This window comes from Pseudorca crassidens, chromosome 4 (genome assembly GCF_039906515.1).
Source record: "Pseudorca crassidens isolate mPseCra1 chromosome 4, mPseCra1.hap1, whole genome shotgun sequence".
NCBI classification, from domain to species: domain Eukaryota; kingdom Metazoa; phylum Chordata; class Mammalia; order Artiodactyla; family Delphinidae; genus Pseudorca; species Pseudorca crassidens.
The window spans coordinates 127,784,169-127,802,532 of record NC_090299.1 but is presented as its reverse complement, the minus strand read 5'-3'; the positions used below and the strand labels follow the sequence as shown (position 1 = coordinate 127,802,532).

General features: G+C 45.0%; 1 protein-coding gene across 2 annotated transcripts in view; it reads right to left on the bottom strand.

The window, feature by feature from the left end:
• NR3C2 (nuclear receptor subfamily 3 group C member 2) overlaps positions 1-18,364 on the bottom strand; it is a 367,456-nt gene that overhangs the window by 21,216 nt on the left and 327,876 nt on the right. For both annotated transcript variants that reach the window (XM_067736718.1, XM_067736719.1), the window contains exons 7-8: positions 16,936-17,066; positions 10,967-11,124 (exon numbers count right to left, since the gene is read on the bottom strand). In XM_067736718.1, the coding sequence (XP_067592819.1) occupies positions 10,967-11,124; positions 16,936-17,066 (289 nt within the window). The remainder of the gene's footprint in view (positions 1-10,966; positions 11,125-16,935; positions 17,067-18,364) is intronic.

The following is an 18,364-nucleotide window of genomic DNA, read 5'->3' as shown; positions in this document are numbered from 1 at the left end:
AAAAATTTAATATAGAATTATCATGTGAGCCAGGAATTCTATTTCTAGGAATATACCCCCCACATTGAAAGTAGGGTCTCAAAGAGATATCTGCACACCCATGTCCACAGCAACATTATTCACAATAGCCAAGAAGTAAAGCAAGACAAGTGTCTGCTGGCAGATGAAGGGGTCAACAAAATGTAGTCTATACCTATAGTGGATTATGATTTCCCTTGAAATGGAAGGAAATTCTGACATATGCTACAACATGGATGGCAATGGAGGATATCATACTAAGTGAAATAGGCCAGTCTCAAAAGACAAATACTGGATGAGTCCACACAGATGAGGTACTAGAACAGTCAGATTCAGAGACAGGAAGCAGAATGGTGGCTGTTCTGGTGCGGGGAGGGGAAGCAGGAGTTAATAGGTATAGAGTTTCAGTTCTGCAAGATGAAGGGTTCTGGAAATTGGTTGCACAACAGTGTGAATGTACTTAACACTACTGAACTGTACAGTTAGAAATGGTTAAAGTAGTCAATTTTGTTTGTGTATTTTACCACAATTTAAAAAAATAAAAAGGAATGATGAGCTCCTGTTTTGAAGTTTGTTTCCTCATTTCTCTGAAGTCAAATACAACTGCATCTTAGAATGTGTCCGGGTGATGGATCAGCAGTTGGTAAGCATTGTCTTCAAGAGTCTACACATTAGCCACTGAAAATATCTAAACGTTTTAAATCAACCTTTGCCAAGGAGGTAAGGAAATAACCCAGGTTTTGCATTAAGTCAGCTGCAGAAAACCATGAGCAAAGACCAAAGGAGATCAAGTTCTGTGGCTGTATGTGGAAATCAACTGTCCTTGTAATTACGGTGTGATGTGAAGGTGATGGGTGAGAAAGGACTCAGGACCAACATTACTGATAAAATCATGACCTGAAGCGCAAGACCAGCTCTGAAGCATCATGGCTCCCTCTGATGCCGAAATCTCGTATCTGTATCTATAGCTCTTCAATGCCAAACACTCACATCCATCCCTCCATTCACCTACCCACCTATCTACCTACCTACCTATGTGTCTGCCTGCCTATCTATCTAATCATCTATCTATCATTTATCTATAAATAGTACATATACATGTATTAATATATAGTACATGTATATAATATATAATAAAGCTTTCACTAATTCAAAACTACTCATACACGGGTCTAGGTCCATAGCAAAGTTTGTTTGGGGGTTATTTATAAAGATAGTTTGCTAGGCTACTGTGATTTCTTCACTGTATCTAAACACATAAACACAACACTTTGCAAGTTCACTCAACCACGTTCAAAATGCTCCTTTTACATACCTGCCATCACATCAGAGAAAGACTTATAGTTCTATTTTATTAAAGGAGTTTTACTAAAGGGCTTTACCAGACAGCACCTTGACCTTTTCAAAGCTTCCTGCAGCCCCTGGTGGCTTTGTGGCTTCCGGCAGAGTTACTGGAAACCTAGGTGAATCAATCAGCTATTCCTCACAAAAACCTCCTCGTTGCTATGGCTACTGAAGAGTTTTCAGACTTTCTGTGAACTGACCTGTCTGCAGCCTCTGCCCCAACGTTTGCACGGGGGGGACACACGCTTTTCTGGCTTGTCCCCCGTGTCCCTCTTTTTGCCTTCTTATCTCACCTCAGCGGCAGCTCCTGCCCAGACTCTCTGCAGGCGCGTTCCTGGTTTTGGTCCCTTGGTGGTTCTCTTCCTCCGGGCTCGGTTCTGTCCACCGTATGGCCACACGGATGTCCAGGCAGTTCTGTCGAGCCCTGGGCTTCAGTGACCACCACGCGCTGTACCTCCTCAGGCAGTATCAGCACTTTGCTTCCTCATCTCCATGGAGCCCTGAGCTCGCCTGACATTTCCCCGGGACTCCTCAGGGCACCTCAAGTCAGTACATCTAAAACATCCTTATCTTCTCCACTCACAAAGCTCCTCGCCTGCATCCCCTCGCCCAGTGCTGGTGCCACTCCATCCACCAACCTACGTCCAAATCCTGGGGGTCATTTTATTTATTTATTTACTTACTTATTTATTTACTTACTTATTTATTTATTTATTTATTCATTTATTTTGCGGTACGCGGGCCTCTCACTGCTGCGGCCTCTCCCGTTGCGGAGCACAGGCTCCGGACGCGCAGGCTCAGCGGCCGTGGCTCATGGGCCCAGCCGCTCCGCGGCATGTGGGATCCTCCCGGACCGGGGCACGAACCCGTGTCCCCTGCATCGGCAGGCGGACTCTCAACCACTGCGCCACCAGGGAAGCCCTGGGGGTCATCTTAGATCTGCTCCCTCCTCTCTCTCAACCTCTCCGTCCTATCCACCACCAAGAACCATCCAACCCACCACCTGAATATGTCCTAGGTCCCCCTACCCCTGCTCTAACTTAGCCCCCAGCCCCCATCTCTTACCTGCACCACTGCACCAGCATCCTAACTGGCCCTCTGGCTCCTCTTCTAATAGACTTTCCAGATCAGTACTGTCAATATGACCATCTGCCCTGCCCAAGATGATGGCAACTGGGCACATGTGGCTGCTTGAGCACTCGAAATGTGGCTAGTGTGATAGGGGAACTCAATTTTCAATTTAACTAAATTTACATGTCAAGAGCCACACATGGCCAGTGGTTACCACATTGGAAGGAGCGGCGCTAGACTCCACAGATGTGCTCAAAATCTCTCAGTAGCTCCCTCAACATGGTTTTACAGGTCCTTTCATTGTCTCCATCCTTATTTTTCTCCATTCCTTGGATACAATGAAATTCTCCATTTCTCAAAAATCACCATGCACCCTTCTCCTTTGGCATAATAACGCCTTTGGTTTCGGTGAGCTTCCCTCTGTCTGTCTGGTCAACTCCCACTTTGCCTTTGGGGCTTCCATCGTCTGCTGCCCTGGCCCATCTCCACCCTGCCACTTCACCTTCTGGATGCTCGCCCCAACCCCGCCGGCCCGGCCCATGGGCTTTCCAGTCCACCTCGAGCACCCAGCACTCTGCATTCTAATTCCCAGTTCACCTGTCTACTCTGTTCCCCCATCGGACCGCACACTCGGAGGGCAGGGGCCTAGTCTCCTTGGCTACTGTTGTATCCTCGGCACCAGCACAGTGCCTGGCCCAGTGGTGTCTGCCCGCCCCAGGCCCTTTGACACTGTCTTTCACAATGATTTTTTGGATGTGACACCAAAAGCACAAGTGACAAAGGCAAAGCTCAATGAGTACGACTACATCAAGCAACAGCCTCCTGGGGCACCTACAGGGTAGCCTGGAGAAACACAACTGTGATCGGAAACACAACTGAGCAGCAGTAACCTTAACCATCAACATGGTATACAAAGGAGATACAACACGCAAGGACACCCTTTGTATCTACAGGCAGTTGCATCTTCCAGCTGGGCTTTGTGGCCCCAGCTACCAGTGCATGAAACACACCAATCCTGGAACTGCCTAGACCTTTTCACACCACACACCCAAAGTCATCCTTTCCCTATTTATCCACTGGCACAATTCACCCAGGGCAATGCAGTCTGAACTCTGCTATACCCTTTTTTTTTTTTTTTTTTTTTGCGGTACACGGGCCTCTCACTGTTGTGGCCTCTCCCGTTGTGGAGCACAGGCTCCAAACGTGCAGGCCCAGCGGCCATGGCTCACAGACCCAGCTGCTCCGCGGCATGTGGGATCTTCCCGGACCGGGGCACAAACCCGTGTCCCCCACATCGGCAGGCAGACTCTCAACCACTGCGCCACCAGGGAAGCCCTGCTATACCCTTGAAGTGGGAAATTTGTAGAGGCAAATGCAAAAATAGGGCTGCAGAGAGAGATGCCGTGAACCATTAATACCTGTCCCACTGGTTTCACCAACTAGACAAAGAGTAAGATCTGCCCGGTCAATTACTCGATTAATTTGAAATCTTTACCTATGAAGATTTCTTTTCCCGGACGAGTGGGTCTTTGCCCCTCCCTCGTGCTCTGAAAGATAAGGCTTTGCTCACTTTGCTGACTCTGGTGATAAGCAAATCTGCCTTTATTTAGAATCTTTCTTAGTCATGGTCTCGTCAAAGAAGAAGGCCATGTAATACCGCCAACAATCATATCACAGGGGCAAGGGTTTTCATTCACCAACATCCATCTTTCCTGATGGTGACCTCACAGCAATCTGCCCTTGTCTCCATCACCAAACACCTTCCATCCCATCTGTGAATCTGAAAGTGTCTCAAGCACACCCAACACGTTCTAGCAACACCAGCCTCCCCTGGTAAGTGGCAGCACACGTAGAGCACCAGGACCGGAAGTGCCTCGAAAGGCTTCTATACCGACCTCGGTCTATGTGATTCGCGACTAGGTGACTGCCCCACCCTGTAGAATGGCCTTTCCTGCTCATGTCCCTGCTTGATCTTGCCAACTTTACACTGTCACCCCCTTGAAGGCTCTGCCATGTGCTTGTCTGAGTGTCTCTGGGCTGAAAGTAAACTAAAACTGCCTGATATATGATGCTCTTTGGTGGTGCAGAGACAGGGTTTTGGGAAACTCAAACACAGTCTTGGAAAAGGGGACGCGGAGGGGCGAATATTTGTTCGGTGCCTGTTACCTGTGGACTCCTCAGTACCTGTGTTATTTCATGCGCTTCTAAAAATTTCCTACAAGATGGGTAGGAAATTATTATTATTCCCATAATAATAATGATTATTATTCCCATTTTACAGCTGAAAAAACGGAGGGCCAAAAATTTAGGCCAAGTGCCCAAGTTTACTGAGAGAAATGTTGGTGGAGCAGCAGAGGCCATGCTCTATCTGCTGTCTCCAGTGGTCACAATTCTGTGGCAGATTCCCATGTGGGCCTTGGAACTTTTCTCGAGGAGATACTGACTGTAATGACGTGAAACAGAATCAGACGTCAAAGCAGCAGACAGCCCAAATGGTGGATCCACCCAACCTGGGGGCTGGCATGCTTCAGTGTGCGGGAAGAAATAGATCTGCATTGCCCTGAAAACCACCTTGAGCGTGGTCATGATGGAAACTGCCACTATCACTGCCGGATGCAAAAGCACCCACTCGTTAAATGAGCAATGGGGATCTCAAAATTATTCGTTAATAGATCCAGCTGCTTGCAGCGATGTCTCTTTTGTTGATGATCATGAAACTGAAACGTAATGCCCTCTCCATGGAAAGCAGGGAGTCTCCCAGTGGGCACTCAGGGAGGTACTGTATCACCAGATGTTCTGCTCCCATCTCGTCTGCATCCCCCTTGCAGAAGGGAAGCTCGGCTCTGAGAGCCTGGCTGTAGGAGAGCCACCTGGGCTGTGCAGCCTTCCCTCTACAACCACAGAAAGCGATCACTCAGCAACAGGACCCTCTGGTCATGCCGAGGGACTTGCCAGTACCTGCCCAGGCAATGGGTAGGTTCTTAGCCGGGTTTAACGATCATCAGCAGAGATGAAAGCCCTCCCCACCAAAGACGGCTCAGCTTATGGTGAGGCAGACCCAACATTTGGTTTTGGGAACTGCTGAACGTGCATGACATTTTAATATAACACCAGGTTCACTGCCTTCAAGATGTAACCCCATGCCTCACAAAAACAACGCATCCCAGAAGATACCAGGGAAGAGCAAAATGAGTCTGGAGAGCCGGAGAGCAGTGCAGCTATTTTCAATGTACTCATTTTCTGATCTCCAGAGATGCAGCCCAGCCTGAAACCCAGCAGCTATGATCAGCCTGAAGCCCTCCTGCATCACGTGGGTGGCATAGAGACTGCCAGTCAGTTAAGAGGGTTCCAAGCTGCCACTGGCTACCTAAGGACCTTGAGAAATCACTCTCTGGACCTCTGTCTCTTCTTCTACGAAAGAGAGATTCTCTGAGATGCCCCTACCCCACCACTGGAAGCCTTCCATGACCCCTGCCCAGCACAGCTGGCTCCTAGACCTTCTCGACAAGCCTTTCCAGCAACTCAGAATAAACATCAGTGAGCCCATGACTCATGGTGTGCTCATCTCTACAGAGCTCCCGGCCCGCCACCCTGTATAGTGCTGTCTGGTGGTCCTGAGCAGGCAGGAAGCCCCCCGTGGCCAGGTTTGGGTCTCTCCCACTAGTGCCCTGCCTGGTGCTTTTAGACACTAATGTATTTGTTGAATGAGATGAACCTCTTCTTCTATCAGAGCAAGTGGGATTCCTAAGGACAGGAATGGGAATAATGAGAATAATACCCAGCTTGTAGGGGGTTTTTAGAACTGCATGAAATAACATAGGTACTGAGGCATCCAAACCCGTGTTCACCCCTCGGCTTCCCCTTTAGAATGGGATGAACCTCTTCCTCCATCAGGGTGAGTGGGATTCCTAAGGACGGGCATTCTGTTCCCACTTGCACCTCTGGTCCTAGAACATGGTAGGGGCTCAGTCACATGAATGAATGAACATGCGGGTGCTCTCAAAGGTCCCACTGCCCCTAGTTACCTTCTGCCTTGTATTACACTCTAGCTGTCTCTCTAGAATCTAAGCAGTCTGAGGGTTGGGTTGGTGTCCCACGTTTATTTTGTATCCTCTGCAATCTCATCAATTTTGCTAGGCATGAGGCACTCTGTAGGCTAGTGTGTAGGTGGAAATAAAGTCAATTACAACAGTATAACCTTGAAACTAGTTAACAGAGAAAGGGCAATTTTTTTGCCTCTAAGAAACACTAATATCATCCATTAATGTTTACCAGCTGTTCTACACACTGATAGTAACATAAATAGTCCCTGATCTCCATGAATGAGTGGAAGTTACCAACAAATTCATTAGAAACGTGCCTCTTACACTCACAGGAAATTAACTGCCATTCACAGCAATACCTAGAAAGTGACTAGTAATTCTCTGTTCTCACTAGAATAAGGAATCTACATGCTTTACATATAACGCCCATTTACGATGCAAAAATACACCTATCCTGAGAAGCCTGGCCAGAGCTGCTTTCTTTGAATCTTTTTTGGGGGGAAGATTGATGTTTGGAGGGCTTGTGATTCATGAAAGTTGCTGACCAGTTCAAATACTTAACTGCCAACCTGTTCTTTCAGAGAATGTTCCTTCCACGCACCTCGGCACTGCTCTGCCAACCCATGTGTGCACCAAGTGGGAGAAAACCATGCATCACGAGAGCTGTGTACACGTGTCCCCAGATCTAAGGATGTGTGTCCTGAGGGCTGCGTACTATGCACGCTATTTAAGCAGAACTTTGATTTACATGCACAGGGTTTGTTTGTTTGGTTTTTTTGCGGTACGTGGGCCTCTCACTGTTGTGGCCTCTCCTGTTGCGGAGCACAGGCTCTGGACGCACAGGCTCAGCGGCCATGGCTCACGGGCCCAGCCGCTCCGCGGCATGTGGGATCCTCCCGGACCGGGGCACGAACCCGTGTCCCCTGCATCGGCAGGCGGACTCTCAACCACTGCGCCACCAGGGAAGCCCAGTACAGGGTTTTTGTTTGTGTGACCCTTAGGAACACATGCTCTCTTTCTACAAGGTGACCAGAACGAGGCTCTGAGTACAGAGCCAGTCCTTCTGTAGCTCTTTGTTCCCTGGAAGAAAATTCTACAAATGTTGACTCTTTTATTTACTCTAATGAAAAAGCTGTAAGCAGTCTCAAGTCTGAGTAAGTGTGAATGTTAGAAAGGTCCCTCTAGACTTACAATGCATTTTTCAATGTTCTGTCTGGGATGGGAATATAAACAGAGCATTCAAGATGCTTCTGTTAGGCTACTTCTAAGGGCAAACATTTTTGATTACTTAAAATAAAGGTTTTAGAATTAAAGTGATTCCAGTGATTCCCAAAAGAATGTTCTCCTTCTAGCCAAAGTGGAGTAAGGTGGATTGGATTTACCCTTCCACCAGAAATAACCAAAAATACTCAGAAAAAAAATACATGAAGAAAAGGTTTTTGAGACACTACGTATCAGTCAATGAAGGACAATGATCTCTAGAAGAAAATGGAAGAGAAAAGCTTTGTGACATTGGCTTAGACAAGGATTTCTTCGCTACAGCCAAAAACATAATTCATAAAAGAAAAAAATAATCAATTGGACTTTATTAGAATTCAAAATCCCTGCTCTGCACAAGACACTGTTAAGAGAATGAAAAGATAAGCCACGGCCTGGGAGAAAATACTTGCAAGTCATATATCTTATAAAGGAATTGTTTCTAGAATATATAAAGGAGGCTCAAAACTCAACAATCTAATTACAAATGAACAATCCAGTTGTTAAAAATGAGCAAAAGAGGTGCACAGATACTTCAGCAAAGATGGGGAATAAGCACAAGAAAAGAGCATTAATCATGAGAGAAATGCAAACTAAAACCACAGGGAGACATCGCCACACAGCTATTAGAATGGCTAAAACTAAAAAGACTAATGATACTGAGTGTTAGCAAGGATGTGGGACAATCTGAACTCACACACACTTCTCGAGGGAATGCACAATTGTCCAGTGACTTTGGAAGACCGTTTGGCGATCTCGTAAACAACGAAAACATACCTACCCTAAGACCCAGTCTTCCGCTGCTATTGACTCAAGAAAAAGAAAGCAATGTCCACACAGAGACGTATACACGATGTTCAGTGCAACTTTATCTGTTAGTAGCGCCCAATCTGGAAACAACCCAAATGTCCATCAATAGGTGATAGGACCGCTGAACTGTGAAATATCTTTATGATGGGACGCTAGTCAGCAATAAGTAGAAATGAAGTACTGATATATGGCAACAGCATAGATGAATCCCCAAATAATTACGCCAAGTGAAGGATGCCAGCTACCAAAGACTATCTACTGCATAATTCCGTGTATATGAGACACTAGCATATATAAACTAATCTACATTGCCAGAAAGCAATATGGAAAGCACCTGGGGAGTAGTAGGTAGCAGGAAAGCTTATGGATAAACAACAAGGTCCTACTGTATAGCATAGGGAACTATATTCAATATCCTGTGATAAGCCATAATGGAAAAGAATATGAAAAAGAATATATATATTTGTATAACTGAATCACTTTGCTGTACAGCAGAAATTAACACAACACTGTAAATCACTTATACTTCAATTAAAAAAAAAGGCACAAGGAAACTTCTGGAGTGATGGACATGTTTGCTGTCTTGATTGTGATGATAGTTTCATGGGTGTAGACATGTGTCAGACTTCTCACATGGTATGCGCTAACTAGGTTTGGTTTATTTTGTATCAATTATACCATAATAGAAAAAATACTAAAAAGACATTGATTTGCCTTGGGGGATGTTGCAGCAAGTCATCATTTATGATTTGGCAACTGTCCACTGAGTTCCTATCTTGTGCCAAGCACTGTGCTGCACTAAAAGCAAGCCAGCAGAGGACGGTCTGACACCTTGACCACCGGTGCAGCCTCCAAGGGTTTCCACTGGTCCTACTGTGCTCAAGGCATGGAGATCCCGAAAGGCTGTGGATACACAGGTTTTAACTTCTATTGTCAGTCTCATTACATGTAAATTGCTTCAAAATGTATCATCTCTTTTCATATGCTGTGATAACACTTACACACTCATTTTGAAACTGCGCTTGTGCCTGCCCAATCATTTGCACAAATGACAGAATTCATCAAGAGAGAATCACACCTGCTGTTCCTCCGCCCCCACCCCAGCTCCACTAAGAAGGACTTTCAAGAAAACCAACAGGAGCGAGTAACTGTGCTGCTTGTTCTCGGGTAGATGGTCCTGCGGCACGGTCTAGTTTCCTTTACTCCCTCTTGTGAGGGCTGTGGATAGCATCGTTTGCTGTGTTCCCCAAAGTCCTGTAGACCATCATTTCTCATCCCTGAGATTTTCTATTAAGCCATGCTTTTAGGCCACTAATAATTAGCAAAACTATCTATCGCTCTATTCACCTTGTGGAAATTTGACTCTTATTGTATGAAACGTTCAGAGAAAGCAAGGGCCAATGTGATACGCACAGGGTCTTCAGTGTAGAAACCCTGGAAAGTGACATTCTTTTATCAACCAACCCACAAGGCCATACCATTCCACTGGCATAAACAAATCTCTAAAGGATGAACCATTATTTCAGTAGTAATACCATTATAATATTGGTCATCAAGCCTGTCAACATTGTCCTTAACAATACAGAAGTACTTGAAAAGGGGTTTCTTACCCAAATTACATGGGCTGAACTTGGGCAATAAATTTTCCAAAAGAAAGTAGGAAAACCTTCCAAATATAAAAAAGCTAAATTAGCATGACCGTGTAGAACTTTTTTTTGAGCCAGAACTAGAGAAACTGCTTGCAAAATGAAACAAGAAGCATATTTTAAGTGACATAACAAACCAAGTTATCCAAGTCAGTATTTTGTAGAAACTGCTAACCGCCACTACATCTGTAATTGAATAAATTAGAAACCAGCTCAGAATTTACTTTCCACATTTACACAAGCCAAGAAAGGTGACTCCTACGAAGAATACTGAATATAAGATTCAAAATTTGGCAACAAATGAGATGATCCCAGCTGGCCCTGGACCACTAATAATGTTTTTGAAAGATTGGGTTATTAGATTAACAGTTGTAGAAGATGGACTCTATTTATGCAATGTTAAAGCAAACATTTTCATTAACCAAACAGTTCCTAAATTGCAAGCAGAAACGGGAAACTTGATCTGACACCTGTAGCAAATCCGAGGGCCCTCCCTGGCCCAGAGCTCAGGCTTTGCCACCATGGTGCACATTTCTCTCACACTCCGCTCAGGAGGGAAAAGAGCCACACTTTTTCCTTTACATGAAGTTTGTTTCAAAGGTATTCTGAAGAAACGCTTCTTTCCTCCTGAGTTTTCAACTCTTGCTGCCTCCCGTGGATAACTTACCCCTATTCTTCCCAAAGCCTCGAGAACTTTCTCAGCTCTCCAGTTGCTCTGGGTCCACAGTGTGTGGCTGTGGATCCTTCATTTAACAGGCACCAAGAGGCTCTACTTACATCATGCATGGAGTCCAGAAGCTTGGTCAGTTGGTAGAACCTCTGCCAGCTCTGCCCGGAATTGTTGGGACACTTCGTTACCATCTTCCTCAGTTCTTTGATGTAATTTGTCCTCATTTCTTCAAACGCAGCCTGGCTTTTGAGGCCATCCTTTGGAACTGTGTTGAAGGAATACCGACATGTAAGCTCCCAAGTTGGAAAACAGCTTTAGCGTCCTCATAGTCAAACGGCTTAGACTATTTTGAGGTCATGAGGCTCACACTTTGAGATTGATATTGAATCTCAACGATTACATTTATGAATAAACATGGCAGCTATATGACGGTTAACCTTTGTACACACACATATACAAAAGAATAATAACTGGTTTATTGGGTGTACGTTATAATGCACTTTGTTTATATTAGCTTGCTTAATCTTGACATCAGTCTTACGCCATAATCATTATGTTATTCTCATTTTACAGATGTGGAAACTGAAGACTGGAGGTTTAATCACTTGCACAAGGACACAATAAATACATGGTAGAGGAAGGGTATAAACCTAAGTCTGTCTGTTTCCAAAGCCTGTCTCTTAACCACAGTGCTATACTGTCTTGTGGTCTGTCATCAAAGTTTTTATGAATCCCAACTTGCCAATACCTCAGACATAGGAAAATATACTTTGATTTTCCAGGACAACTGGAAGAGCCACAGACAATGTAAGCTGGGGCTGGAATTAGAAAGCAACATCTTCATATTCCAGTTCCAATGTCAAAGACACTCGGGGAAACCTGACATCTACCAGGGGCAAGACAGTGTGTGGCAAAGAAGCACTTCCCGTCCTCTTTGTTCCAAGAGCACATGACCACCGAGGCACTGTCATGTGACTGCCCAGACCTGCTGGCAGGTCTGTGCACTGGCTTGTGTGTGTGACGGGTAACAAAACAGTGCTCTGCATACAAGGCAAGATCAAAAACTTTCGAAGAGAAGAAACCACATTCATCATTATCTTCGATAAGATAGAAAATTAAGGGTTATGTTTTCTTCTTTCTTTGTATGGAGTGGCTGGCTTTCCTAATGAAACAAAAAAAATCTCACTAAAAATAATACTTTGAAATTCAGCACCTGGAAGGATACGAGTGTTTCTGTGACCTGAAAGGAGATGCTCTTTCCCAGGACACATGTGAACACACTTTATGGAGAAGGGGGTGCACCAGGGTCTGTGTTCTGCGAGGAGATCTAGGGCAGAGTGTAAGCTACAGGTGTCCCCTTTGAAAATCTACTTACATGTTTGCTTTTGTTCACTACAGCCAATATGTACTCATGCTTATGCTTTAACTCTGAAAAATCAAATCACTTAGAACTTTCCTTTTTGGATGATGAAGATAATAAAAACTCAACTTGTGATAATAGAGTCTGAAATTGCTCTTACTCTCACTTCTTAAGTGCACACCCTATTTGCTAATTTACAATAACTGGTATAAATAATAACTTACTTGGGCCATCAGCTCTTTAGAATGGCTGAATATGTTTTTGAGTGTTACATGTAACCCTGGGAGCAGGAATACCACTGTTTCCAAATAAACCCTGTTGTCCTGTATAAAGATACAGATTATCTTGCAAATTAACTTCCCATATGATGTTAATAATCTTCTCCTTGAGTTTAATTGTTGAGGCTTTTGATTTGTCGTTTATCTAAGTCTATTTTTTGTGGGGAAAAAATAAATCCCTAATGGCCACTGCACAAATTCCTGAGGCTGCCACAATATTAGTTGTGGTTTAAAATATTTGACATTCACGTTCAGAATTAAATATCATCCATTATGTGACAGTTTATTTTTCTTTGCAATTAAACCCTTGCTGTAAAAGTATAAAAAACGTAAAGCAGGATGGTAATAACCAGGACGTTAATAGTGAAACGACGGATGCACTTTCTACCAAAACTTTAATGTTAACCCAAAACGTTCCAAAAGAAACTGAAAGTTTGCAAGTAAGTGCCTACACTGCCCACCCACAGATAAACATTTATTTTTTTAAGTTTCAAAATGTTATGGAGTAAACCTTTAGTTTTTCAGTATAGATACTCATGGATGTCATACCTTAAAAAATTATCTAAAATTAGAATGGAGTGAATACATTTCACAACTGTATTTCAATGCTATTTGGTATAGCTACTAAGATTAACCAAAAGCCTTCATATTTCTGATACCTGTGTTATCAAAATTCTCAAGATTATGAACAGCTTGTATCAAATATTACTTGTGTTTTACTGCTGTGACTGAAATATATTGTACCAGTTTCCCAGCCAGATATTTTAGAAGTTGAAACAAACCCACAAAAAAAGAGAACTTAGGCAAAACCTCAAATTTTGGAGGTCTGCCCGGATTTTCTGAATTTACTTATTAAATGCAGCAGGGCTCCTGGAAACCATCCAAAATCTATGGGCTGGAGAAGAGCAAAGAGGCAACTGGGTGGGAAGATGGTCTGCTTTCCCCTGTGAGCAAAAAGAACATGATCTTCTCTTGATGTCATTGCTTAGAAACTTTCCTGATACACTGGACATCAAGTGTGTCATTTAAGCTTCTAAATAAGAAGAAAATTTTTCATACGTTGTATCACAGGTTAGCAAAATAGGCTTGCAGTAAAATAAGCTGCAGTTTAAGCTGCAGTAAAATTCTTTACTTCTGTTCTACTTTTTGATTTTGCTTTTTCTGCATCTACAAAAATCAGCCTTGAATGTACTGAGCTACTTGGAAGCTAATAAATTAATTCAGGGAGCTTCAAAGTGATATCAGAATTGATTATAGGCTGACTGATTAAATGGATGTAAAAGGATAAGACACCAATTACAAGGAGTGGTCAAAGTTAACAAAGGATTAGTATCACACGCATTTTAGAAAAAAATTAAATTATATCACCCATCTGATATATATATATATATATTTTTTTTTTACATTTTTCTAAGAGTAATGATTAGTGACATAGCTTGGAAAGGGGAATAAAATCACTGTCTCTGAATTTCAAGAGTACATTTCCAGGGAATTCCCTGGCAGTCCAGTGGTTAGGACTCTGTACTTGCATTGCTAAGGGCGTGGGTTCAATCCCTGCTTGGGGAACTAAGAGTACATTTCCAAGGTTACATTCCAGAAAGAATAAACTGGGAACCTCAGAAACCTTGAGGAACACTGGAGCAGGGAGCTAAGCCTGGTTCCACTGACCCTGCGGACGAGGGGCTGCAAACACAAGCTCCTGGCTGTGGGCTGAGTGTACAGGGAGGAATGGAGGGACCGGTGGGGCCCGCGGTAAACTGGGGACAGCATGGGCTGCCCTGCACAACTGGTCAGTGAAAATCAAACCAGACAAAAGGCCAAAAGCAACCTGAAAAGCCTTGCCGGCCAAGTGAAACACAGCTGGGAAGTGCTGACCCCAGCTCCCTCCCACAGCCTGCTCTCCCTCCAGTCTCCCTGCTGCCCTCATCTGTCACGGCCTGCTTTCCACTTCCTGCTTGGGGCAGAGCGGGAATCGCTGTGAGTGAAGGCCAAGGCCCTGGGTTTGAGTCCTAACTCCCCAAGGAGGCTGCACAAGTCACACCTGCATGCCTCCATCCTGTCCACTTTAGAACGGAGGGCTACCCATCTTGCAGTGTTAAATCAGATCACAGATAAAAACACCTGAGAGGTGTTAAACGGAGGTGGAGCAGGTACTCATCCGCATCTGCCACTGCCTCCCTGCTTCCTGTTCTACCCGTCTCAGGCTTCAGTCTTCCCCAGACCCAATCCTCCCTTGTGGGCAACAGCATCTCTTCTTATCCATTCCATCCTCAGTGCTTGGCATCTGCCACTGCCTCCCTGCTTCCTGTTCTACCCGTCTCAGGCTCCAGTCTTCCCCAGACCCAATCCTCCCTTGCTCGAATCAGCGTCTCTTCTTATCTATTCCATCCTCAGTGCTTGGCTGCTGATGCCACTTCCTTGCACGTGACTCTACTGAAAACCGCCCCTTCTCCCAAGCTGCCGATTCCTGGACCAAGGGGAGAGCTGGCGGCATCCTGGATGCTCTTTTCAGCTTCCAGGTGGTCGCTCAACAAACTCTCCTCCTCTGAAGTCCTCGCCACTCACCCCGGCGTCCTCGGCATTCAGGACATTTCTCCGTTTTCTCAGTGGCCCACAGCGCTTGGCTCTGGGATTTCCTCTCCATCCTGTCTCTTGCCGTCATTCCCGGTCTCACCCTCATCTGATGGGAGCTTCCTCAAATTCCTTCCCCTCTGTTTGAAAAGGCCTGTGCCCTTGTCCGGGGAAGAAGCGCCCAGCATCCTTGCCAAGGCTAATCCTGCCCTCCCTCGTCTCTTCTGGCACCGTCTGCCATCGACTTCTCTCCTCTCATGCTTGGTTCCGGGCTCCTAAAAAGGCTTCCCATCCATCTGCAAGTCCCTGGCTGTCTGGCACCTGCCTGATGCCCAATGGTCAACCCCACTAGGCTTCTGTCAGCCTTCTCAGCTTTCCCTGGAAGTGATGCCATTAGTCATGCCGCTCGGGAAACCTTGAACTCTTGGCACCTTCCCAGTTCCCCTACCTCCCTGACAGTTCTGTCCCTGTCCCTCAGCCGCTGCAATCCTCCTTTCCAGTAGCTCAATGGCTCTTTCCTCTTCTTTCTGTGTCTCGGCACCCCACTCGCCATTGGACTTTCATTTTCTACAAGGATAATTGCAAGTTTATATCTTGATACCCAAACCTGTCTTCTGAGCTCGAGTCCCCCAGTTTCCCCCTCTTTCAGCCTCTCTATGAGAGGCTACCTCTGACAGTTCGCCCATCCCAAAGAGAAGTCATTTTACGCTCCACAAAATCTGCTCCAAGTCCTGACGTGAACGCATTTCTCTTCATGGTATCACTGCCATCTGAGTCACTTCGCTGCACTCAAAACCTAGGTCACTTCCGACCCAGACTATTTTTATTTCCCCTTCTTGTCAGTTGCCAAGGTCAACTCTGCAGTGTATCTTGAATGCGTTTGGTGCTGTCATCATAGCATCCACCATTATTTTCCAGGCTGTTATTTCAACAGCCTCACAGCAGGTCTCTAGGCTTCTAGTCTGGCTCAATTCTCTGTCTGGCTTGGCCTCTCTCCCTCCCTGTCCCATTCCCTCTCATCCAGTTTACTGTCAGATACATGTTCATAAAGCCATGAAGGATCCCTTTGGTCATGTCACCCTACTGCTCAGAGCCTTTGGTACCACACTCCCCTGCTCGCCTAATAGACACCAGTTGTCTTCAACAGGTGCGAATCTTCCGGCCCAATCTGCATCCCAACCTAATTCCCCACTTCTCCCCAATCCAATACCACCTGATGTGCCTTGAAAAATTTAGTGGATACAGAAATGAGATAAAAAATTTAAAACATTAACAGGCAAAACAATTCCCGAGAACTAAGTGCTATTGCATGGGTCTGCTTCCCACCCTGCCACGCTCGCTCGTGCTGTGTTCCCCAGCAGGAAGGCCAGCTCCTGCCTCAGATTCAACCCCTCATCCTGGCAAAGCTCTCTGAGTTGCAGCTTCACCACGAATCCCTCCCTGATACCCAGAACTGAGCATGCGCTTCTCTTCTCTGAGCCCCCAGAGAAGAGCCCCCTCTTTATCTCCATCACGGTAGATAATCCCTTTCCACAATGTATTAAAACTACCTTGGAATTTATCTTACGGTAAAACTCCCTGAGGGTGGAGACTGTGCCTCATTCATCCCAGTCGTTCCTGAATTGCCCAGTCCCACCATACACATAACAGACACTTAACAAATCAGATGGATGAAGGAATCAAGGCAGATGCTCTACCCAAAGCTTCATACTCTGCAAGTAACTTAGTTCATCTGACACCAAAGCCCTCCGCCCACCTCCTCCTGTTTTTTTTTCATATCGACTCCCTGACCCTATAAATAGGCAACTCTCCTAAAGGGGAGATGATGTGACAATGTAGGAGAAGGGCCAAGTGGGTGTCAGTTTACTTGTGCTCAGCAGCAGCAACACTTTCATGACGGTGTATTCCTCAAAGGTGAGCTGCAGCCGGACAAACTGAAGGCTGATCTGGTGCATCCCCTGGCAAAGCTCGTACATGGCAGACTGGTGCATCTTCTCTCTGCAAAGGAAAAGCAAAGATGTCTGAGAAGGCAAGGTCCACGATCAGACCCAGACTGGCGGCCCAAGGCAGCCTGATGAGAGATCTGGGTCAGATCTCTCATTTGCTTTTGGCTTCAACATGGAGCAGAGGTGTACTTGCAAGGCAGGTCAGCTGCCTTGCATAGTGACTGGTAAATGGCTTATAGACCAACCCTGTCAGGCTGTTGACTCGTCCATTGGGAGAATGTGTCAGAAGCACCGAAACCAACCTTTCTCAAAGCGTGCTGTGATTTCATTTTACGTCAAGAGTGACAACAAGTGATGGTGGCGTGTGTGATCGTGAGATTGTCCACCAAGCAGAGAAGCTGCTGTGATGTGGGGGGAAGCCTGGAGATGCCTGTTCCTCTTTGGCCAGTGATCCCAAGCACTTACTATTTGGAAGGGCTGTGTTAGATGCTGTGGATGCAGGACAGTGATGAATACTCTTATTTCTACACGGACCCCTTTACAGAGGTCGTGAAACGTGTCCGTTAACTCTTTGCAGCAGCACATTTCAAAAGGGAAATCAGACAACATTTTAAAAGATTCCTCAAATGGAATCTCTCCAGTACAGGGAGAAAGTGATATGGGAGTTTGTGTGATACATACACGTGTCCATTTAAACAGCCAACCAAGCTACTTTCTCCGCCAAATCCAAGTGTTTCCATAAAAATCCTCATGATTTTACGACAGAACTCATTATTTTCTCTTTCCGTGAGAAGGAAGTAAGGCATCATTTAGTTGTTCAGATGTTTTTCCTCAAAGTAATAATTCTTTTGGGAGGCCCTGGATAAGTACTCTGTTATGATGACCGGAATGAAATTAGTAAAAAAGAGTTTACTAGTGAGAAATGGGAAAGGACTTGACAAAGGCTATAGACACAGAAAAGGAGGTCACGATGGCTGATCTATTTCTATGAGTGACCGAACCAGGTGGGTGTCTGTAGCAAAGCAACCCTGCGACACCTCTTCCGGATGCACTCTTGGGTTCAAATGGCAAAAATCTCTTTTATCCCAAGTCTGAAAGACATTTGTAAAAAACCCATAATGGAACACATAGCATTTTGCTTGGTATTATTGCTATATGTCTCTCCCTTCCCATAACAGGCTAAGAGATATTGTTATCATTTTTTAAATTTATTTTTTTATTGAAGTAGAGTTGATTTACAATGTTGTTAATTTCTGATGTACAGCAAAGTGATTCAGTTATACATATATATATAAATTCCTTTTTATATTCTTTTCCATTATGGTTTATCACAGGATATTGAATATAGTT